This window comes from Vulpes lagopus, chromosome 2 (genome assembly GCF_018345385.1).
Source record: "Vulpes lagopus strain Blue_001 chromosome 2, ASM1834538v1, whole genome shotgun sequence".
NCBI lineage: Eukaryota > Metazoa > Chordata > Mammalia > Carnivora > Canidae > Vulpes > Vulpes lagopus.
Window position 1 is genome coordinate 37,312,411 of NC_054825.1, and position 24,692 is coordinate 37,337,102.

Genomic DNA, 24,692 nt, shown 5'->3' on the forward strand with positions numbered 1-24,692 from the left:
GAGCCTGGAGGCAAACAGAAGTTCCCCAGGGCAAGCGGTGCCCAGGGTGTGCCCCAGCAACGCTACCCTTCTCCTTGGGCCTGTGGCCTTTTCAAACCACTAGGAAGTCGAAAACCAGAGAGAAAGCTGCTGGATCAGAGAGCCCACCGGGACCATACTGGGCACCCGCATGGCCTTGGGCTGAGCAATTCAGCTGGCTTTGGTTTCTCTGCCCTCAAGCCAGGAGGGGTGGTTTGTGCCAGGAGGTCCAGGCGGGGCTAGGGAGCTGTTTCTTAAAGCTTCATTGCCTAGTAAGTATACTAGTCATGTGCGACTATTTAATTTCATATTATTATAAGTTCAGTAAAATTAAAAATTCAGTTCCTCGGTCCCACTAGTCCAATTTCAAGTGCCCAGTAGCCACACTTGGACAGCACAGAGTAGAATGTTTCTACCACCGCAGAACATTCCACTGGACAGCGCTGTTCTAGGGGAAGAAGGCCAGGCTGGCCAACTTCTCAGCAAGCAGAGAGGGTACCCCATCTGGCCTGTGTGAGGAGACTGCAACAAGGGTGGGAGCTCTGGACAGGCCTAGGCTCAGGGAGCAACCTCAGGAGGTGTTGGGGTGGAAGGAAGCAGTGATCTACCTGAGACAAGCTTGGGGCTTCTGAAAGAGCTGGGCAAGTTCTGCAGGAGTGATTCAGGCTGGGGGGTGAGTAGGTGCCGTGCTCCTGAACCTGTCTGCAAACCAGGGGCTGGGGGAACCACCCGGGCTATACCCCTCAAGCTCTGCACCCACCACAGGAAGGTTGCCAGCCACTCCCCCCACCCAACCCCGCCCTGCAGCCCATCCAGCTCACAGCACACTGCCTCAGCACCCACACCCAGGCCTGAGATGACCTAGAAGCTGCACACTATGCCTGGAGTGGCAACCCACGCCATCCTGGGCAAGGATGCCTGTAATGCCCTGTAATGGTAGAAGCCATTACAGGGCATTAAGTCAATGGACTTCCTATTTGTCAGCATTCCAACAGCACATCAGGTTTTTTCGGCTCCAAAAGACTGTCCAGGCCAGAGTTTGTGCTTTGCAGATTCTGTAGGCTGTAACCCTCTCAGGGCCGAGAGCTGCAGCTTCCAGAAGGCGTGGGTAAGGCTGCTGGGAGGCGCTCTCCTAAGAAGACCAACTACGAAGTCTTGTCTGCAGGTACAGCACAAGCTAACTCCAAGGCCCCCTCCCACCTGCAGCGCCATCTCCAAGGAGAGCAGTGCTGTCTCTCACAGCTTGCCCCAAGACAGATGCCTGGAGCAGCCAGCCCTGACCGACGTCCTGTCCCCCGTCCTTCGGTGCTTGGGGTCACTTTAAGATGTACTGCCTCTGTCCCTACTGTGTTGGCGATTGTGGGCAAGAAGTATCAGGAAGAGAGGGTCTTTGTCTTGTTCACTGTAGGGTCTCCAGTGCCTAGAATAGAGTAAGTGCCCAGTAAATGTTTGTTAAATAAATTAACTCTCCCAGAAGGAGGGTAAGTGGGAAATGTGCCCATTGGGTATAGATTCACATATGTGTTTTTGAGCAAAACCAAATTTTAACTTTATACTCAGTCCATCATTTTAGGTTCCATGACAAGGAGGGAAAATAATAAGACTGGAGACGTTAGGGGCTCGGGCAGCCCTCTCCCTGTGAACCCTCGGCTGGCTCGCTGGGTGGCTTCTCTCCCTCTGCTTCTGTATCCTTCCCGCAGAGCAGGATTCCCTGCCGGGTCCTCCAGCTCAGACTTCCTGTAGCACACTGCTATCTTGTCACTAGTTTGGTTTGGTTTGGTTTTCCATTTTTTTCTCCTTTTCTGTTTCCATCTGGATCATAGAAGCATCATCCATCTTACCTGAAGGTTTTGCCATTTCAGTCTTGAAACCAAAGGAGAAGTCATAAATAAGTTTTGCTGCGGTAAAGATAAGCTTAATTTTTCATTCGCCTCCAGCTAATAACTAACTGATGGGGAGGTCCTCCTTCACTTTCAGAAGCAAAAGGGAAAAGAAAAGGCTTCCTAGTGACAGGATAATTTGTCAGAAAGTTATGAGTGAGTACAAGCAGGCCTGTATAGGAAGTGTGTATTGAATAATATGACACACTGGCTTCTAATTGCTGCTGCCTTTCTGATCAATAATACATGTTTTCAAAAAGCCTTCTGTTTGCATTTACACAATGGACTGTAACTACTGCAAAGGATCCATTAAGACCTATTTTAAAAAGTGCATTCGTAAAAACTTGTCTAAATCTGCATTACAAGGCAGATTATGAAACTGCCTTGGGAGATGTTTTTTCTAAAAAGCATTCAGGCCACATTTGCTGGACTTGCCAATTCGAGCCCCGTAGCATCTCTGGCTTGCCTGTGAGCCAGGATGGCCCTTCTCCTTGGCGTCCACGTGATGCAAGAGGCAGGCATTGTCAGGCCTGAGGCCCCATCAGTCTCCAGCCGCCTCTAGCCAGCAGTGCCCTGAAGCTGGGGACTCGGGTGAGGTAGGGTGCAGGCATTAATCAACTCGGCACTCCCCAATGTATAATTGCATGGCCAGATAAGTGCGCCTGCGGCAAGAGGACTCTGGGTTCTAGGGCTCTCTCCTTTCACTGAGAAGGCGGCATGTCCTGTGGGGCGGTCAAGTGACAGGCGCCAGGCTTGTGTTTGGCTGCCATCCCCATGTGGGTGTGAATTGTCCTAATACAAGTGGGGAGCCAGAGCACAGAGAAGCAGATAGCTCAGGTTTAGGAACCGCCTGCTTTTGGTGCTACCTTAGCAATGTCCATTGACCTCTTTGGCCTCTTAGTCTCAGGTTCTATAGCTGATAGGGACCGATGGGAACAATGACAGCGCCTCCTGACTGTGTGGGGACTCAGTTGTCCTCAGACACCTGGAGGAAAAGAACTCTGCTCCCCCACCTAGGTCCAGAGACATTAGCAACATGCTGCTGGGAACATGCCTCAGTCATACAGATGAGGACACAACACAGAGCTCACCTGCAATCTTCACACCATGCCAGCACCCCCAGGCTACCACCTAGATGGCCCCCTGGACTTCAGAGGAGCCCTGGAAGAACAGAAAGGAAGATGTCCATTCCCTGCTGGGCCAGGAACTGGTCTGGTCCTGTCATGCTTCATTTGGGTTTAGCTTCACAACCTGCAAGGCAGGTACCATAATATTATTTTCATGTAACAAGTGAAGAAACTGAGGCTCTGCTCCTAACTGCAGCGAACCCAGTTCTTGTGCTGGTTGAAAGGAATGGAGAAGAGATTCCTTTGAGAGAATGGGGTGGGAGAGGGCGGAGAAGGAAAAGAGGAAAACCAAGAAAGGAAGTCAAGGGAGGAAATTCAGAGAAGAAAAACAAATCTGTTGAGGCGGCCCATGGAAGGGTAAGTTGGGGCACAGAGTTGAGGTCAGGCCCTCGGGATGGAGGTGAGCTCCACTGGGTCTGTATCTGTACACGGGGCTCTGTATCTGTTATCTGCATACAGATATGTGGGACCCGGTTGCTCCTGCCTTGGAGCCCTGGGCTCAGCTCTCAGGCACCTGCAACTTGTCAGGCCCCAGGGAGGCTCCTCTCGCCAGCCAGGTTGAGGCCCTGGCTGCAAATGCCAGCTATGGGTGGCAAGGCAGGCGGATGGCCTGCCCAGAGTAAGGCGAAGAGGGTCTCGGTGCCATATCCCGCGAGCCCGATCCTGGTGTGTTGTGAGAGTGTGGTGGAGATAGCATGTTTGACATCAGGGTGGCTGAGTGGAGAGCCCTACTGTGGGGCCCCTCAGTGCCAGCTGGTGGGCATTGGCTCTTTTTGTAGCTGTGCCTAGAGAAGGGCAAACCATGGAATGACAGACCTGCCTCCATCTTGACATCCCACTGGGGTTGCAAAGTGTAGTGGTAGGTACTATTATTACCCTCACTTACAAAGGGAAACTGAGGCACTGAGTAGTTAACTAACAATAAGCACAGTCAGTCTGGGTCTATGCCTCCAGCCACTGCAATGTGCACCTGCAGGAGGGACTGAGACCCCCTCCCACACTAACTCTGACCACACCTGGCCCCCAGGCAGGACCTGAGAGGCCTCTGTCAGTAGTTCCAGGAACCGCTGCCTAGTCTTCCAGTGCCCTCAGGACTGGGCTGTGCTCCTGTCTTTGTTTCCCTTTCCCCACAAGGGCCTCCCCTGGACCAGGGTTTCTTCTCCCCTCACTTAGCCTCCACTCCTAACAGCTGGCCTTCTCAGCTCCCTTGAACCTCACTGAGTCCCCATAGCCACCTGGGTCATGGTCACAGAGCACCCTGCCCTACCTTCCAGCTCCAGCAGCAGCTCCTCCCCACTTGGGCAAGCGCAGCATGCTGGCTGGGATCTGTCACTGTGCTGGGCTTGACCTCCACCCTCCCTTCCCTGTGCTGTGTTCTGGGGCCAGACTCAAGGGGCTCCAAGTAGGTCTCACCTGCTCAGAAGCAAAGACTGCTGCTGGGATAACATTGGAGCTGTCTGCCCACTGAGCACCTGATTCTGCACTAGGGGCAGGGCCTTGCAAACACTATTCACTCCTCACAGCTGTGGGGTTGGGGGGGGACACTATTTCAGCCCCCATTTTACACATGACAAAACTGTGGCTCAGAGAGGTAAAGTGATTTATGCAATGTCACACGACTATAAGTGGCAAAACAGAAACTCAGGTTTGACTCACTTCAAAGCAAAATCTCAAATCTGAATCTCTTGGGGAACTTTTTTTAATGGGGATTTTTTTTGGGGGGGGCGGGGAGGTGGGGCCCAGGGATCTATGTATTGATAAAAGTTGCCCTGGTGATATTCCAAGGGGATCTGTGGGCATCGGTGGAGAGCACCAACAACACTGTAATGCACTCCTCCCCAGATCCCAGACAGCCTCTCAGTGCCCATGGGAGCCCACCCCACCCCCCAACACTGTGGTCTGTTGGAGCAAAGATGCCAAGAGCCAACTCCTAAACCTGGGCAAGATGATGGCTACGATTTATTGAGCACTTACTGGGTGCTTGGCACTGAGCTTCACTCTCACATGTACTCCCTCTTTTTATCCTCACTCTTCCTTCTGAGAGAGAGAGAGATGCTTAGAGCTGGGGAAACTGAGGCTGAAAGAGAGATGACTAGGAGAAGCCAAGACATGGAGTATGAACCTCCTACAGACTCTCCCAGGCAAATGTCCCGGGGCCCCCTGGGACAGAGAAGTGAGGAGGAGAACTCCCTCGGGATCACAGTCTGGCACCTTTGGATTCTACCTCAGCTTGTCCTCTGACCTCCCCTTCTGGGACCTCAGGGAGGCCACATCTATTTCCTCTCTGCTGAGTGATGAAGCTCCTTCCTGCTGCTCTGATGTTAGGGATCCTGAGCCAATGCCCAGGCCCCAAAAGGACTGAGTCACCTCCCTCCTTGCAGTTCTTAGGCCAGCAAGGCTAAGTCTTCACCTCTGCCCTCTACTGGATGCCACTCCGGTTAGGTCCCCGGGCATGCAGTGGGAGAGGGTAGGAATGTCCATGTATGTGAATACAAGCATATATACATATGTATACATGTATGCCCATGCACATGTATACAGGGAAATACATGTGAAGCCTCCCAGACCTTTTTCTAAGAAGAGGGCAATGCCCCCACCATAGTGTGAGGTGTCCCCTCAAAACCCTCAAAGGTGGTGGTGGAGAGAGTGTGGAAAGGCCTGAGGAGGTCGAGCAGGACCACGGCCTCAGCTTTTACGTGGTCACACAGAGCATAACCAGACATCTAGCCTGTCCAGTGTCAGCCAGTGCCTGGCCACAGTGGTCCCTGAGAGGTGTGGGGATGAGGCTGGTTGGAAGAATGGGCCAGGCCACCCCTATTCTTCTGCATTCTCTTGCCATGAGAGATTTGTAATGAAGTCCCCTCAGCCCCTTGCTTCCTACTCAAGTCCCTTCCCTGGGCAGGGCTGAGTAACACAGCCTTGGTAGTCCTTATTTGCGCCAGAAGTAAGGCTTGCCTGCACCCAAGAGCCCTCCCATGGCAAACTCCAGACCCAAAAATCCAAGGCCCTGGGGCTCTGGTGGTATCTGGCAAGCAACCCAAGGTCTGGTGGCCGCAGGGTGGCTCTCCTGAGCTGGCAGCACAGCGCCCTGGCCTCCAGCCAGCAGGCCTGCTCTGGACATCTCTGCTGGCAGAAGCCTCGGGCAGCTCCTCCTGCCTGCCAGGGTGACTTCACTTTGACTTCATATCTGCAGAGTGATGCGCTCATCTCTTACTCAGCCCTGAAGAGGGCGGGGCTCTCCTCACAGCAGGAAGAAGAGACGCTGAAGAAGGGGCACTCCAGGCCTCCCACCTTGGCCCCTCCCACCCCAAGGCCCCGTGGGCTTCTATTCCTCTTCCCCTAGGTGGAGGCCAGACCTCAGAAGACAGGTAGGAGTGGGAGAACGATGGACTTTTCTAGAAACTTAGACTCCAACTCCAGCCTTACCCCAGGACCCCGCACGTTAGGGAGCCAGAGTCTCGGTCTCCCCCTTTATATAGGGCTGGGTGTGTTTATGGGCATCCTTTACTCGGGCAAAAACGAAGTTACTTTGGGTCCCAGCTAGTTGCTCTCCTACCCAGTCTAGTCCACACCCTAAGAGTTCTTCTGTTTGCGAAGGGAGGACTGTCACCCTCCGGGCACCCCAGGGGGCGGCCAGTGCCAGGCCTCTCTGAAGGCCTGAGCCAGTTTCCGGCTCCCACTGGTCCGGGCAGCCCTACAGAGAGGGGGATCCCAAAGCAGCCCCCGGGCCATACCCGGACCCTGTAAGCCACGCGCCCGGCTCGCTCCAGGAGTGCGCAGAAAGCGCTCAGGCTCCCCTTCCCCGGCCCGGGCCCCTGCTCCGCCGCGCCCCGCCGCGTCCCCTCTGCCTCCGAGAAATGGCGGAGGATGCGCTCCGCGGGGGGCTGAGGGCGGGGCGGGGCGCCCGGGCTCGCGGTCCGCCGGGGCGCGCCCCTACGCGCGGTTCCCTGCCCGCGCCCGGCGGCCGGCGGGACCAGGAGCATGGCCGGAGCCCGCGCGCGGGCTGAGGACGCGGCCGGGTGCGGGGCGGCAGGTCCGCTCCCCGCCGCCCGCACGTCGCTCCGCGCCCCGCGCCCCGGCCCCGACCCCGGCCCCGGCCCCGCGCCCCGCGCCCCGCGCCCGCCTTCTCTCCGCGCCCCGCGCCCCGGCCCCGCCCGGCCCCGCCCGGCCCCGCGCCCCCGGCCCCGCGCCCCGCGCGTCGCTCCGCGCCCCGCGCCCCGGCCCGACCCCGGCCCCGGCCCCGCGCCCCGCGCCCCGCGCCCGCCTTCTCTCCGCGCCCCGCGCCCCGGCCCCGCCCGGCCCGCGCCCCGGCCCCGACCCCGCGCCCCCCTCCCCGGCCCCCGCGCCCCGCGCCCCGCGCCCGCCTTCTCTCCGCGCCCCGCCCGCACCCCGGCCCCGCCCCGCCCCGCCCCGCCCCGCCCCTGCCCGCCGCTCCAGCGCAGCCCGCGCCCGCCGCGCCTCAGTCCCGCGCCCCGAGCCAGGCGCTCCGCGGCGGCGAGCAGCGGGGTCCGCGCCCCGACGCTCCGCGCCCCGGTGTCCGCCGCGCCCCGGGCAGGCATGGGGCGGCCAGGCTGAGCCCCGCCCGCCGCCGAGACCCCGGCAGCCACCGGCCCTCCCGCCACGGCCCCCGCGCGCACGGGCCATGGCGACGGCGACGGCGACGGCGACGGCCCGCGCCGCGGGGCTGCGGCTGCTGCTGCTGCTGCCGCTGCTCGGCCAAGGTGAGTCCTGCGGGCGGCGGGGAGCTCGGCGCGAGGCGGCGGGCGGGCTGCGCTGCGCTGGAGACGCCTTCCCCGGGCGCGGTGGCCCCCGCCGGGGCAGAGCGCGGCGCGACGTGGGGCGGCGCTCCCGGGCCCGAGGCCCCGCCGGAGCGGGCCGGGCTCCGTGCCCGGGCGCGAGCCGCAGCCGCAGCCGCAGCCGCAGCCGCAGCCGCAGCCGCGCCTGGGAGCCGAGCGGGCGGGCGCCGTGGCCGTCCCCGGGTGCGGAGCCGAGTCGGGGCCGCGAAAGCCCGCGAGGCTGCCCCGTTGGGTCCTGGCGTCGTCGCCGCCGCTCGTCGCTGCCCTGCTCCTCCGGCTCGGCTCGGCTGCCCCGGCCCCGGCCCCGGCCCCGGCCCCGGCCCCGGCCCCGGCCCCGGCCCCGGCCCTCGAGGGTGCGGGCACGGCCGCGCTCGCGCTCGCGCTCATACGTGTCTGCGGACGGAGGAGGCGCTCGCCCCGGTGCGTTCCTGCCGCCCCAGTCTTTAAAGGACCCAGAAGCCCGCGGTTTCTGGGACGCTGCCCTCGAGGGCCCGCTCGGCCTGGCCCAGCGCAGCCCGCGGGGCCCGAGGCCCGACCCGCAGCGTGACAGTCGCGCGCCGGGGCCGCGGCCGGGAGTCGGCTCTGGGCCACCTTAGCGCGGGGCAGGACCTGCGCTGCCAGCGGCCCGCTCGGCGCCGGAGCCCGGACGTGGCCTTGCGGAGGCTGCTCACGGCCGCAGCCCACTCCCGCGCGCAAGGGACCCGCGGCAGCACAGCCTCTGAGCCCCCCAAGCCCCTGGCCGCGCCTTCAGTGCCCCTCGAGCCAGCCTTGGCTGATGCACCGAAGCAGCAGGGAAGCCGCGTCCCCCACTGCTTACAAAGGGCTTTCCCTCCCTGTGGCCCTCAGGGACAGGGCAAGTGGTGGCCCCCTGCCCCTTGCCCCTGCTCTTGCAGACTCTGGGTTCACAGACCTGCCGCAAGGCTTCGTTCGTGTGACTGGATCCTGAGTTTCCCTGGCAGATCCCGAAGCCAGAATCTGTGTTCCCAGCCCATCACGGGGAGGACAGGGGAGAAGCCATTCCCTTGCCTTGAGAAGGAAAGAGGGGGAGAGGGTCTGTTTCCCGTGTTAGAAGTCTGGGGTCACTGGGCTGCTGGGGGAAGACCCCTAGGAGGCTGCAGTCAGAGCAGAAGTAAACACAAATAGAATGTTCTAAAGGTCTCTTGTAACTCTCAGTTGTAACTTTGTAGTTGTAGGTGTGTGGTCAGGTGTGAGTCGGAAGCCAGAGCTGGCGAGGCAACCTGTGCCAGCTTCTGCACCCTGCAGAGGATTTCCCTGTGCTCTTCCACAGCCATGAGCTGAGCTGGGGTGCCGGGAGGCTCTAAGGGCTAGACTGTGGGGCCCAGGCTGCCACGGTCTGCCTGTGGCACTTGGCAAGAAGACAGGTGGCTTTCTCACACCCCTGGCCCACAGAATTTGGTGGCCAAAGACAGGCTCTCTGGTCCAGGGAACAGAAGCGTCCCACCCTGCCCACCCTTCCCTTGGAATGACCGAGAAACCCCCGTTGGCCGATGCTGAGAGTGGAGAAGTGGCCCTGCAGCACCCAGGAGGAGACAGCTGGGGCCCTTGGAGAGGAATATGGGCACCCTTCCCTTGAAGCCACCGTGGAGCTGATGAGGCTGGCTCTCCCTGAGCTGAACCAGACCGCACCCGCGGCCCGTGCTGCTGCTCCAGGACCCACCCAGGCTGAGAGCCGCCTGGCCTCGGGCGCCCTCTTGTGGACACAGCATCCCAGTGGCCCGGCCTTTCACCCAAGAGATGCTCTGAGTCTCTAGGGGAGACCTTCCCCTTTGGCTGACAATTCCCCAAGGCAGGAAGCTCTCTTCTGTGCTGGGGACTGACAGGAGGGGTGTAGGGAGGCAACCCAGATGAAGAGGCAGGGGCCTAGAAGAAGGGGGCCCCGCTGCTTCAGAGCCAGCCAGAAAGGTGGGAACAGGGTCACTCACGGCAAGGCCACGGGACGTGAACAGATACCCGCAGCTTGTTCCCTCTGTGTGTGCACCCTGTCATAGTGCGTGAGCACATGTGCCTTTAGAAGGAGGTACCGACAGACTCCTCTCCTACATCATGCTGTCCACGTGTGGGTGGGTTTGTGTGCACATGTGCATACACATGTACACACAGGGTTTCTCTCTCTCTCAGGGTCTCTCTCATACACACACAGGGTCTCTCTCTTTCACACACACACACACACACACACACACACACAAGGTTCCTCTCTCACATACACACACAGGGTCTCTGTATCTCTCCCTGTCTCTGTCTCTCTCTGTCTCTGTCTCTCTCACACACACAAGACACACTCCTGCTCTTGCTCAAGGATCTGTGATCATACTGCCTGTGGACACACACACACTCCCACAGTGAGTGAGGCCTGACCACCCTCATACTCCACCTTCACCCAGGGAACCCAGCCCCTTTTCCTGCCATGTACACATATTGGGTTCCCACATATATACATAGGGACCCCTGCCCTTCACCCCCTCATACACTCAAGGACAGAGCCCATCAGCCCCAGCAATCCTAGAACCAGAGCTGGGGAACCTCCATCTAAGACCTGTTCCTAGAAGAGTTTCTGGCATTTTGCTGCTGACACAGAAACAGCCGCCCTTGGGATGTGGATGAGCAGTTTGAGTCCGAGCTCTGGGGCTCTCCCAGGCTGACACCTCACCCAGCACCATTTCCCTGACTCCTGCATTTCCCCAGCAGGATTCACATCTCTCATCTTCTTGGCCTGGCTTCTTGGATTCCCTTTTGCTCAGCACCTATGGTTTCAAGGAAGGACCTGCCCTCTCTCCCTACAGGCCTCTAGGACTTTCACTCCCTGGCAGCAAAGAAGGGAAGACTTGCCATGGCTTGGCGCGCTCCCTTTCCAGGATGCCAGGCCCAGCCCTCTGCAGTGTGGCCTGGGTGGGCCACTTATGCCTGAACCAGCAGATGTCAGAGCAGCCCCTCCTGGGAAGGCAGCCACCTACTTCTCACTTTCTTTTGGCCCCTCCCTCTCCTTGGCCAGGGACCAGCAGAAGACAAGTCCCGCTTTACCAGCTCACCTGGGCTCTTCCCTCTTTCTCCTCCACCCTAGCCTGTGTCCCTACTAAGCCACTCTGACTTTGGGGGGCTGCTGGCGTCCCACGCTGCTGCCCTGGGCCCCCAACATCTCCTAGCCTAACCAGGGACACGGTGGGCTCCTAAGTAAGGGCAGGGCCTGCAAACTGAGAACAAATGGGGAAGTTTATTGAGCCCATTGCTAAATTGCCTTTATTCTGCAGAATTGCTTTAGGGATGGCTAAGTAAATCACTGTTTCCTTGGTGGTGTGAAGAAAATGGGATGCATTCACCTAATGGGGAGCTAATGGCCTTTTAGCCAGGGGAAGAGAAAACTAATTAAAAATGATGGTAACTGTTAAAATGGAGCCTGAGGATGCCAAGGTGACTGGAGGGCCCGGAAGCTGCCACAGCCCCCTGAGGCCTTACCCCTCTCTGTGACCTGAGAGAGGACTCCTCTGTCCTCTGGTCTTAACTGGATAAGGCTGATGTCAGCAGCAGCCACCCCAAGGGAGCTCACAGCCTGCTGGTGCTCAACTGAGCACTGCATGTCAGCTAGCTCCCTGTAACCTCCCGGAACCCTGAGGGACATGGCCTTGGTTTCCCATTTCACAGGTGAGGAAACTGTGCCCTACATACAGCTGGCGGAGAAGTCTTAGTGATTCCCCACCCCCGGCCTCTGGCTTTCAGCAGTGCCTTCTCTCTGGGCCAGTGGTGGTGGGGCCCAGGGATGGGGCTGAGAGGGATCCTGGGAAGGGAAGGTAGCCCTGAGCCTGCTCACCCACCTGCTCAGGGCTCCACCAGTCTGGCACAGCGATGGGAATGAAGTGTGGCGCTGTGCTTGAAACAGGAGCTCTGCAGGGTCATGGCTGATTTCTTAGGTCAGACCACTTCTTTAGCTGATGTTTGGGAGTCTTACCGGTTTAGAGACAGCCCCCAGGCATGGCCCTGGCATAGCCAGCCCCAGGAGAGGGACGTGTGTGCTCTTGTGTGGCAGGAGGAGATCTCTGTGAGGGTGTACCCTCTGCCTGGGGACCCAGCACCTGACAGAAGCTACTATGCAGTGGGGTGCTGAGCTTCACGGGGCATGGGTGCAGCTGTGTCTCCTTATCCAGGACACAGACCTCCTCCCCAGGGCTCCGGGGCAGACTGGGAGAAGAAAGTGCCCAATCAGGCACCCCGGAATGAAAGCAGAGTTAGAGAGGCACCCCCGGCCCCCTAGTACTGCTTCCTTCCATCCCGTGGAAGTGGCTGCATTTCTACTGTAGAATCCCCTCCCTCTTCCTGTGGGCGTAGGGGAGGACACCTCCTGATGTGAGGGTAATGCAGGGGCGCCTAACCTTGGCAGCACTCAGCTCAGGTCCCCATGTCCTCTTCCTTCTCCCCATGTCCTCCCCTTCCTATGTCTGCCTCCTCCTCATGTCTTTCTCCTCCTCCCATGTCCTCTTCTTCCTCCCCACGTCCTCCTCTCCGTGTTCTCCTCCTCCTGCCTGTGTTTTCCTGTTCCCCATGCCCTCTTCTTCCCAGTGTCCTCCTCCTCCTCATACCCTCCTCTCCATGCCCTCCTCTCCATGTCCTCCTCCTCCCTGTGTCCTCTTCCTCCTCCTGCCTGTGCTTTCCTATTCCCCATGTCCTTCTCCCCCTCCCTGTGTCCTCCTCCTCCTCATTTCTGCAATTGTTTCTCTGAATGAGTGATTTAATAATAACAATAACAGTAATAGTGATCCACAAACACTCCCAGAGGGACCATCTGCTGCCTAGAGAGCTTCTCCAGGGCAGGGAATGCCTTCGGGGAGACAACATAAGGGCCTTTGACCTCAGAGCTGTCACTGTTGGCAGGGGGAGGGGGGCAGGCAGTAAAGGAAGCACTAAGCCATCACTTCTCTCGAATACATGTGCGTGATTTCAGAGGAGGTGCTCAGCAGGAAGCAGGCTAAGGGGCAGGGTAGGAAAGGGCCATGGGCAGCCAGGCAGGCAGGTGACTATCCTGATTGTGGACTGCAATGTGGTAATGACAGCAGGGGGTCATCAAGTCCCCCTGCCCATCTCCCTTCCACGCAGGGGGACTGGATGACCGCCTGAGGAGGTGCAGAAAGTGGCCCTCTGCTGGCCTGGGGAGGGTGCTCCTGGGAGGCTTGAAGAGGTGGGAATGCCCAGGAGGCCTCCTAGAGCCCACCTGGCTTTCCCTTCACCACCCCAGAGTGGCAGTCCAGGCCTGGTGTTGGGGGTTTAAGGGAGGCTGTGACTTTGGAGGCAGGGCTCTACCTCACTTCGGAAGACCTTAGCAGATTTTTTCTTTGAGCCAAAGGTCCAAGACACTTGGGAGCCCATGTAGACTGGGCCTTCTTGTCCTCCCTCCCCATCTGTCTTTCTACTGTCCACCTTTCCACCTTTCCTAAACTCTGGGAGCAGACCTGGGCTCCCATCCATCTCAGGCTTCAAAGCTGTGTGGTTATAGGAGCCTCTGGGACCTCCCTTTGCCACAGAGGCTGGAGCTGTGAAGCCAGTGGGCTCCTGCACCATCTTCTCCGAGACTCTGGGCAAGGATCAGGAGGGAAAAGAGGAGGCAGCAATGTAGTATTGTTCCCTCAGCCCCCTGCCCCGGGAGCTGATCCACCTAGAAAACGTGGTCATGGGGTAGATGACGCCAACAGGACCTTGAGATTGGCAGTTCAGGTACCACCTGGGCCCCCAAGGAGAGCAGGTGGCCAGTCCTGAGCAAACACCTCTGTTTGCTTTTGCCTTGTGACTGGCTCCACAGAGTACAGCAGCCTGGGTACCACCACAGAAAGGTCACCTGTGCACCTGTGGGCTGGCTGGTTCTGGTTGTCCATAACAATATCGAAGCCCAGAGTGGCCAAGGCTGGGGTTCTGTGACAGGCAGGGCCCAGTTCCAGGCCTAACTCAGGGAAGATGCCTGTGCCCCTGGAAGTGCAGGTCCTGGGGCCCCAGTCCCCCTCCCAGGTTCAGGCATTGGCAGTTGTACCTCATTGCCATCTTGGACCTTTGCTCCTCTGTGACAGGGATGCTGATGGGTTCCTCAGGGTCCAGGGCTCTAAGCAGTGCTTAGAAGGCAGGATGGCCCAGCAGGAGGATGCAGGGAGTTGAAGTTCTGAGCCCTGCTCTGAGCAACTGGCCAGACCTGATCACTGATTGGAGAAAGGGCTCTGCTGCTAAAATAAATCAGAAGGCCCCCAGAAAGATACTGCCCATCAAAGCTGGTTCTGGTGCCACCCCCACCCCCCATAGATGTCTATATACCAGCAAATTCCAGTGATTCTCACTCTTCTAGAAAGGGGAAAAGAAAAAAATGCAACTTCCTAAAATTTAATTAACGGCCTTGACAATGCTGGGGAAAATGTGCATTCTATGTGCCAGGACCCAAAGGTGGGGTGGGGGGGGGGAGTTAAATTGGAGGTGTACAAAGTGATGGCAGGCATCTAGAGAGTTTAGTGAGTTTTTTCTTTAAATTTCTCTTGCCAGTGAAACAAGCAAAGACAGAAGCAGTGAAATGCTGAAAGGCAGGCCTGGGGCTTGTCCTGGGTGTGTGCAGGTGGTTTTCTCCTTGCCTGCTCCCCATGCTGCCCCTCCAATACTGGCTGTGGGGCATCTACTGCTCTCTGTCCTTTCTGGGGAGGAGAGAGGGTGGAGGCAGGGGGCAGGGCTCTGTTCCAGCAGCCACTTAGCCCTGGAGTAGCTGGCAGCAGGGTTAATGTGCACTTAGCACGGGGTGGGGGGGGGGGGGGTGCTTTGCCACTGGAGGGTTTGAGCTTTGTCATGTCGGCAACCCGCAGGGTGGTCTTCACAGGACATTCATCCAGCAGGACCACAACATGAGTCCACAGAACTTTGAAGGGTCTTGAGTGAGAAACCATTGAAATATTCTTTGCTTCTTAGCTTCCCACCCACTCGAATCTTTGAGGGCAGGTGAGATTGTACTTGGTAACAGAGACCCCCCCCCCCCCCCGCGTCTTAGTGACTCTCCTGCTTGCAGTGCAGTGCCCCTCTAGCTGCTCCATGGCCAGCCATGTGCTCAGGGAGGGGCACTCTGCCCATGTTCTGTGGCTTGGAGTCCCATCACATGGCCCTTCTCTCCTCAAGAGAGGCCCAGGGTACAAAGGAGAGCCTGGGGAGTGGGAATGCACACCCTGGGGCTCCTGCATGCACTCTCGGGGGCCCCCTTCTCTAGACTCGCACCCCTGAGCCCCACCACCTCCATGTCAGCTCCGCTGGTCAGCACAGCCAGTGCCTGTGTTGGGCCCGGGGACTAGGATGGGATGGGAGGCAGATGATTGCAGTTTGCTTTTTTTGGTGAGGTAAGATTCACATAACATGAAATCAACCATTGTAAGTGACCAATTCAGTGGCATTTATTAGTATATTCACAGTGTTGTCTAGATGTCACTTCTATGTAGTTCCACAACATTTTCATCACCACAAAGGAAACTCCGAAGCCACTAGGCATTGCCCCCTAGGCCCCCACCCCGTGCCGGCCCATGGTAACCACTGTTCCGTGTCCTGTCTCTATGGGCTTCTCTGCTTTGGATATTTCATGTAAATGGACCTTTGTGTCTCTGGCATCTTTCTCTTAGCATCATATTTTCAAAGTATTTATACACTGTGGCATGTATCAGTATTTTATTTCCTTGTAAGGGTAACATTCCCTTGGATGTAAATACCACATTTATTTATCCATTCACCTACTGTTGGATATTTGGATTGTTTCCACCTTTTAGCATGGTGAATAATGCTGCTGTGAACACTCGTGTACAAATATCTGTTTGCGTCCCTGGTTTCAGTTCTCTTAGGTATGTACTTAAGAGTGAAACTGCTGGGCCATATGGTAATTCTGTTTTATTTTTTGAGGAATTGCCAAATTGTTTTCCACAGCAGCTGCACCATCTTACATTCTCACCAGCAGTGTGTCAGAGTTCTGATTTTTGTCACATCCTCAACAACACTTGTTATTTTCTGGATTTTTGTTTTGTTTTGCTTTAATTATAGGCAGCATACTGGGTACAGTGTATCTCATTGTACTTTTGATTTCCATTTTTCTAATGATTAGTGATGTTGAACATCTTTCACATGCTCATTGGCCATTTGCATCTTCTTCTTTGAAGAAATACTATTCAGGCCATTTGCCCGTGTTTTAATTGGGTGAGGGTTCTTTAGGTTATTGGGTTTACCTTGCTTTATCAAACCTCCACCGGGTATTCCTGAGAAGCCCTTTTGTGTCATTAGCATTTCACTGTGTCAGTAGCATTTCTGTCACTGAGAGCCCTAGATCCCTTTTGAGGACCTGGGTTCACCTGATGTTTGGGGTGAGGAAGGGGGGTTGCTGCTGAGTCACCATAACCCCACTGGGACTCTGAGGACATTCTCAGAAGACCTGGACCCTGAGACACATTAAGCTCGAATGCCCCAGAAACAATGGCATCACAATTTGTGTGTAAGATGCCCCAGCCCAGGGGTCACCCTGTGAAAGACCAGGGAAAGGAGGGGTACCGGGAATCAGCAACCCACCCAGCCCACCTGACAAGGCAGGACTCAGCAGGGGAACTCAGGGCTGCCCTGTCTTGCTACACCTCAATCTTGATTCTAAAAATAACCAGGCAGATCCAGTGTAAGTTGATTATCGTAATTGTAGCTGTGTGATATCATGCTGATGGTCCCTAGAAGCCATTTTCCTGGGACAGCAGTGTGTTCTGGGGTATTTGCTCCCCCTTGCACCCACAAGCTACAGGAGTGTTTGGCAGTGGCACGGAGGTGGGCAGGCCTTGGCTGAGGAGTAACTGGAAGGCTTAGTGGGCTCCAGGCAGATGCACATCCAGGGTGGGAGAGGAAGAATGGAGGAGGGAGAACAGAGAACTGCTTCTGTCTGCAGGTGCTCTGTACCTGGCCTGTCCCAACCACGCTTCCAAGGAGGGGTTCCTGTCCTGGTTCACAGCTGGGAACGGACCTGGAAAGGCTGCATGCCAAGCTGGACACACAGAGAGGCCTAGTGAAGGGGTATGGGCTTGGGCCCAGCTCTGCCCTTGTCTTTCTGCTTCCATGTGTTGCACTAAAATCTCTCTCTTGGATCTAGGCTCATGTCTTTTTGCCTTATCGTTGGTGGTCTAGGAAGACAATTGTGATTCTAATCCTATTCTATCACATGGCCCAGCCGCCTCCCCCTGCACACAGACCACCTAGGTCAAAGCCCACCCCAGTTTCCATCATGCCCACCATCCTGCCACTTGTCCCTGGTCAGGAAGTTCATTCTATAAATTCTATCACATAGACTCATATGGGAATCATAATGAAAAGTAGCCTCAGCATCAGATGCAACCTTGTCCTTGTATAGATAGGGAAACCATATAGATGGGGAAAGCCCTAGGTGGGCAGTGGACCCTTAGGACCTGCCGACTTCTCTGGCCCCAGGTCCATGCTATGTTGGAACCTGCCCCTCTCAGAGGCTTCCCCAGCTCTCTTTCTTACACCCTCCCAGCAGAGCAGACTCTTGGGCCTTCTTTGAGGCCTCCCACATCCCCAGAGAGAACCCAGCTTCTGCTCCAGGGATCGTGGTGGCCCTGCCGGGGCGGTGGGGGTGGGGGGTGGGGTCTCACCTGCTGTTCACTCTGACTGCACCTGTCCTGGCTTATAGTGAGGAATAGGGAGAGGAGGGAGGAGCAGGTCCAAAGCTGCTGGGAGGGAGTAAGGGGGAGCTCCCGGTGGAAGTACTGTGACATCCCAAACCTGCCTCACGTAGGAAGGAGTGTGTACTGAGGGCAAGAGGCCAGGTCTGTTCCTTGAATCCCTGAGAAAAGGGCCTTCCTTGGAGAGGGCCCTTTCTAGTTCTCTCAGACTTGACAAGGAAGCACATCCAGACCATAGGGTGGCCTTCCAGCCCCCATCGAGTTATAGCAGTCTCAGTAGGCCCTGCTCTGACCAACATGCTATTGCTGGCTTGTGCAGATGCTTTGGTCCAGTCAGCCTGTATAGGTACTACCTTCCCAGGGGCTGCCCTGACCACCCCCCAGGAGATAGGAGTCATGGGTCACCATACATATGCAGAAGCTAGACTTTGCTGATTCCACCTTTTCAAGTATTTGGTGAAAATAGTACCCAGTGGGATGGAGGGAAGGATTCCTCGAGGCTCAATTCTGTATCCAGCAGGACATGGCAGACCCCTAGCATCGTTGGGCAGCTGCCAGGTGCCCCCTCTGAGGCCACAACCATTACTGTGTCTGTCCTTGTCAGACAGATAATGCCTGAGCAGACTCCCCATCACACTTACCTGAGCTTCACCCCATTTCATTGAAATGTTAACATATTTATACCAGGTAACTTCTAGGGCACCTGCTTTTTAGAAGAGGCTAAGGGAGGTATGGATGGTTATTTATGATGGCATTTTCTAGCTGGTCTGGAAGCAGGTGGGTTGGTATCCCAGGTCCTAGTGCCCTGGCTTCTCTGCACGTGTGTGCACACATATAGCCGTCACTGAGCAGAAGGGCTTGGCGGCCACGCATACCACCCAAGGCAGGACCCTTAGCTTAAGTCTTGGCTTACCGTCTGAATGGCCTTGGGCATGGTACTTAGTCTCTCTCTGCCTCAGTTTCCCCCTCTGCAAAACAAGCATCATAATCATCCCTACTTCTGGCAGTTGTGTTAATTAAATGGAACAATGCACGGAAAGTACTTTAGAACAGAGTCTCTCGCCAAAAGCGTACTGTAGAATTCTTGCTAGTTAATGTTGCACAAAGAGTGCTAGGGGGGAAGACAAAAATGAGCAGGACCATCTCTGTTCAGGAACTCAAGGTAGGTGGGGTGACACATTTGTTTAGATCTAAGTCACTGTGCCCTTCTGGGAGCATGAGGGACAGTTCCCCAAGCAGAGGCACCAGAGTCAAAGCTGGTGATGTCCTGGCCAGTTACCCCCAGGCCCGGGCCAGCATACCCGGAGTCAGCTGGGGCCTCAGGGCAGGAGAGTCCAGGAGCCAAGGGGGCCTGGTGACCCACACACAGTCATCAGCAGGCCACTTGGGTGGCCAGTCTTTTTCCATCCAGGCCTTGCCCCGGGTAAGAAATTAATTGCAACCTAATTGGCAGTTTCCTTTGCATAGAAGCCGGAAGGAACTGCCAGTGAGGCTGGTGATTAACTCAGCAGCAGCTGGAAAATCACATTTGGGCAGGAGCGTCCATCATCTCAGTGAGGCTACTGCAGCTGGCCTGGACTGGTGTGGAAGTGTGGGCGGTGGTTGCGGGTACATGCGGAATACAGCCTGGGGCCCAGGCCCCTCAGAGCAGAAAGCAGGGGCCTGTGTGCAAAGAGTGCATCTGGACTACTGGCTCCCATGCTACCCGGGCTGTAGACCTCAGTCATTGGCCTCATTCCCCCAAACTTCAACCATGCCCAGACCCCTTCCCCACTTTTGGCAGAGGTCTGCGTAGGCAATACAAGCAGTGTCAGGAGACGTGGGCCCTGACTGCACTTCCACCTGAGTGTGAGAGGTGAACCTCAGCTTCTCTTTCCCGTCGTTGAATGGGGGGAGTGACATTCCTGGCCAAGGACAAGAGCTCTGGCGAAGTGTGCAAGGAAGAGCTTTTCACAAAGGTAGTGGGGTGTGCCTGTGTGTGCAGAGTGGCATCTCTGAGGCAAGGGCTGGCTTCCAGGTCTCTCTTCCTCCATCCAGCTGCTCACCCAGGCTACCAGCCACCTTTTACAGTCAGGGCCCAACAGGACAGGTGTCCGGGGAGATAGTTCACCCCACATTGGGCTCCCTGCCCTTCCCTGCCATGAACCACACAGTGAGGACTGAGGCAGGAGGGAGGGATGTGGTGGGACTTGAGAGCTGTGTGTGCCCCTGGCCAGGCAGGCAGGAGCCCTGGGGTCTGTGCCAGAGAGAACCTTTGGGAACAGAGCCCCAGAGCTCATCATGGGAAATTCAGGCACCCAGTATGTGCCGGGATGCCCACCTGCTCCTCCTTGTGTGATGGCCTATCCAGTTTGCCCTTGCTGTGTGCCCAGCCCACACCAGGATGGCCACCCAACCTTGTGGCCATGGTGGCACAGGCTGCCCACTGCATGCTGCTGGCAGCATTTTGGGAATGAGTGGAAGACTGGAACTGAAGCTGCACTGCTGTAATGGTGACTGATGTACTTGTTGGGACATTAAAATAATTAAGTTAATTAAGATGATTAATTTTATGTGTATTTTACCACAATTAATTGTAAAAACTGGGATTCCCTTGTATGCTTCCCAAATCTGTTATTTATAAATTTGATTTGCAAATTTGATCTGTACATTATAATCCTTTGTAAAAGCAGAACCTCCTACTGAGACAAAGCATAGTGATTGCAGAGTGAGCCCACATGCGTGTGTGTGTGTGTAAGTGAGCACACACATTCTGTCCACCATCTCCAGTTGGCAGTGTTCCTCAGTTACCAGTAAGTCATTTCCTGAGCAGGCATCAGAGGTTTTGTTGTCAGCCTGGTGGCTGTTTGCTCAGCACCCACCACTGGCCCCACCAAGATGGCTAGTGCACCACATGTCCCTTATGAGTCTTGTGAGCATAGGAGGAGCATCCAGGTGGCTCTTCCAGCTCATCCTGCTGCTGACTCTGCACCTATGGCTCCCAGTGCCCATCAGACCCAGCCAGGGTATCTTAGCTACACCCTCTCCCTCTTCCCAAATTTGTACCATTTCCCAAAAGTCCCCAGATTCCTCTCCCTTTGTGAAACCATGTATTTATTGGTTTGCTCCTTCATTATTGCCTTCACTGGTTCACTCATTTGTCTGTTCTTTCAGCTCATATATAGTGAATTGGCTGATATGCCTAGAAGGTGGGTGCTCGAGAGAGTGGGGAGGAGGTGAGTTGCGGGGAGGACAGTTGGGGCCTCATCACTGGTAAGAAGCTCTGTTTTATTCTACAAGCTATGGGCAGTTAATACAGGGCTTCAAGCAGAGAGTAACATGATCCGACTGACCCTAGTTACTCTGTACAGGTGGCCTTGGGTTAAGAGTGGGCTCAGGAAGGCCCCTTGAGCAGTGTGGCATCATCCACTTGAGGGAGGTGTGGGAGCATGGCAGCTTGCACTGGGGATGGCAGAGGGCAGTCTGTGGGCTGGTGGGAGGGGTGGGAGACGGGAGAGCTCCAGGTGAGAGTTAGGTGGGTAGTATCCTGACTGGGGTAGGAAGATGGGAGGAGGAGGTGGGGATGGGTGGGAGGGGAATCTGGGTCCTCCTCTAAGTGTACTGAGACAGGAGAGGCTGCAGAAAGCCATAGAGATTCACACCTAGCACTGGGAAGGCGGTCAGGGCTGGAGAACGGGGCAGTCATCAGCACAGAGGCTCATGAACACGGACCATGAATGCTCTGGGACGGGCTGCCGTTTACCAGGAGAGAACAGGAGAAAGAACAAGGAGCTTCCGACATCCAGAGGGTTGGCAAGGGGAAGGAAACAAGCACAGGAGTCTGGCAGGCTGGCTTATTGTAGTACCACTGGAGATAACACCAAAGGCAGCAGGTCCTAGAAGCAGCCAGAGAGAAGAGAGAATACCAAGTAGAACATGCAAGTAGAACGAGCACAGAGTTCTCAGAAGCAGCAACAAAAGCCAAAAAAAAAAAAGTCCTTTGAAGGAATGAGAGAAAATAACTTTCCTACAGAATTCTCTACACAGCTAAAGTACCTTCCATGAATGAGGTAGATTTAAAAAAAACTTTTTTTTTAAGAAAAGGCAAGAGAAACCCAAGCCCCAAGTTCATGTTCAAAGTGAGTAGGGCGAGGTGGAAGGTGGGGACCCAGGAGAGGCAGCAGTGTTGCTAAGTGTCCAGTAAAGTTGGCTGTGGGTTCATGGATGTTTGCTGTGGGATTTGCTTTCACTGTAAATGTTCTGCATGATGCATTTATGTGTATAAAACGTTCCAGTAGAATAAAGAGGAAACATGGGGCACCTGGGTGGCTTAGCTTAAGTGGTTGAGCTCAGCCACAGCCACGGAAGGTTGACCTTCCGCTCAGGTCACAATCCCAAAGCCCAGGGATCATGCCTCGTATCGGGCTTCCTGCTCAGCAAGGAGCCTGCTTCTTCCTCTGCCCTTCACCTTGCTCTTGTGCTCTCTTACACTCTCTCAAATAAATAAATAAAATCTTTAAAAAAAAAAAAAAGACAGAAAATGTGAATGTGATTGAAGGGGCCGTGGTGTGGACAGGCCACATCCTGAGAGGGTGCTAGTGCTCAGCACTGGGGCTGGATCTGAAGGGACTCGCACAGGGACAGCTGGCCTGTAAAGGGAGGGGCTGCCCCTGGGGAGAACCTGGAGGGGTCTGTTTCCCATTCCCAGCGAAGATGATGGCATTAGGAAATCGTCTGTTAAGGAGATTCTGCTGGGTTATAATAAAACTGTCATCTACACGATCTGGTGCTCATCAAAGGCAGGAGCCAGGGCTGTCCAGCCAGTGGATTCTGCAGGAGAGGCCTGCCCTGCACACAGATGTAGGCACTGCCACTAACCCCACCCAGTTCTAAGAGCACACCATTACTGTACTTTTCTTTCTTAGGAGTCCTGAATTCCAGTTTCCATCCTGGATCATTTTTAGTTGTTGGGGGCTCTCTGCCTTTCCCTGGCAGGGTGACTGCGTGCCCCAATGAGTGATCACCAGTGCTCATAGCAGCTGGGAAGACAGGCCCTGAGCTGGGGTGAGAGACCAGGAGCATCTGGCCAGGAAGCACATGCCCAGATCTGGACTGTCGTGGTCAGAGGGCAGCGCATCTACCGTGGAGGGTGGCAGAAAAAGCAGAGGCTCCTCAGGCGAGCTGTGTGTGGCCCCAATAGCTGGCCAGGACCATGGAGAGCTGGCAAAGATGAGCCCACAGTCAGGACTAGGCTTTGCTATGCTACACTACACTAAGTGAGCCAAAGGATGTGTGTGTTGAGTTTGTAACCATGTGTGTGTGAGAATGAGTGTGTGTATGAGAGATGTGTATATCAGTGTCAGCTCACCAAGGTTGCAGCCTTCACCCAGCAAGTGAAACAGGAGAGGTTAACTTTCTAAGCTGTGTTGAGAGAATAAGAGTAGGTATAGGAGAGCTCTGTGGGCCACCTCAGGCTGAGGGCACCCAAGGAAAGCGGGTGATCCCGCCCCGGCTGGGATGAGAGCCAGCTGGCAGAGCTGGGTAGCCACTTACTGCTCATGGAGAAGTTAGCTGGGTTGCTTGGGCCAGAGGCTGGCCTGCAGCCTCAGGGCGGGCTGGAGACAACCCTCCAGGGCACAGGGGAGCCAAGGCTGTGGATGGGTACTCAGAAGTGTTTGTGGGAAGATGATCACCAGACTCAGGTGTGGGCTGTGCAGGCACCAACGGACCATGTGCTTTGGGCAGGTGAACAGGGTGGAGCACACGGAATGTCCCTACACCTCTCTGATGCTGGCTCTCCCTAGGCAGCAGGAGCCAGAAAAAGCAAGGTAAAACAGCCAGAAGCAGGAGCACAGCCCTTGACCATCTGCAGTGTCCTCAGCATCCTGCTCACTGCAAAGGGAGGTGCTCAGAGTCTAGCGTGGGCATGAGGATGTGTGTGCAAGCGCATGTGCCCTTGTGAAGTGTTGAATGAAAGAGAGGGAGGGGAGGGGGTGTGGGCCTGCTTCCATTTGTACCCAAATACAAATAATTTAAATCTGCAAACCAAATGGGGAGCATTGCAAACTACCTTTCCAGGCTATAAAATGGTACAAGGTAAAGGCACACCATGGCTGGGGCTGTACTAAATGTAACCATCGGAACCCACCTGGCAGACACTGTGGTGGGTTTGCTTGTGAAGGAGATGTTGGGGGAGGGGGGAGAAGAGGGCCTGGTCAGAGCAGGATAGCACTTGGTCCCTTCTGAATGTGATTTCCACACCTTTTCCCTGTCGGGGTCTGGCAGAGTGGGAGCAGATGGGGTCTCTCTGAACGTGAGCAGTGATGTGAGCCTTGGGCAGGTGTGCCATGAGCGGCATGGGACCCATCATCCTGTGTGAGGAAGGGCCAGCGCCTCACCCCTCAGCATAGTGCCATGCAGCAGGGGCCACCTGAGCAGCCAGAACCATGGGCTGCAGTATTCAGGCAGAAACGTTAGATGAGGTATGAGGGAGGATCCTGGCACCACGTGGCATTCAGAGATGAAAGGTATGGGTAGGGAAGGCCTTGCAAATCTTGCTGTGTTGACCTACCCAAAGGGCCAGAGAGGCAGCTCTCAGCAGAGGCAGGTCTGAGCCCACAGGCCAGGCAGCCCTTCCTGGCAGAAAGGGCCAGCAGCAAGCCTCCTGGTGGGCTGACTGACTCCAGTGTCTGATGCCCACTGCCACTTTGTTAGCCATTGTACCAAACCCCGAGATTCAGAACCACCAGCCCATTGACCTCGGTAAGGCTTCTTACCTCCCAGCTGCAGTGTTCCAAACTGTGAAATGGGGTAGTAAAGGGATCTACACACAGCAGCTGTGAATCTGAAGTATGAGCTCTGTGGAGTACATACCTATGCAAAGGTGAGGCCTGCCTGTACCTGCCCTGTCTGCTCCTCTCCCAGCATGCCCTTCTCTGATTTGCAGCTGGAGAAACTGAGACACAGTGGAGGCTGGCACACTGTGAAAATGAACACCAGTGGCCCATCCCAGGCTCTCCTCATCCACCTGCCAGGAGTGGCTGCATCATTCATGGGGCCCAGTGTAGAATGAAGATCCAGACCCCTTGTTCTAGAATTGTGACGAGTTTCAAAACAGTGACATCAGGGCATTAATCCCTTTGGGCCTGCCCAGGCTGTGCCCACCTGAAGCCGGCCCTGCACCCTCCTCTTCAGTTCCCTGCCTTGGACCATGTG

General features: G+C 56.0%; 1 protein-coding gene across 3 annotated transcripts in view; it reads left to right on the forward strand.

The window, feature by feature from the left end:
• The first annotated feature begins 7,482 nt into the window (after positions 1-7,482).
• The window catches only part of RET (ret proto-oncogene), a 52,088-nt gene continuing 34,878 nt past the window's right edge, over positions 7,483-24,692 (forward strand). For all 3 annotated transcript variants that reach the window (XM_041745597.1, XM_041745596.1, XM_041745598.1), the window contains exon 1: positions 7,483-7,746. In XM_041745597.1, coding sequence (XP_041601531.1) covers positions 7,668-7,746 — 79 coding nt within the window. In that variant the 5' untranslated portion in view covers positions 7,483-7,667. The remainder of the gene's footprint in view (positions 7,747-24,692) is intronic.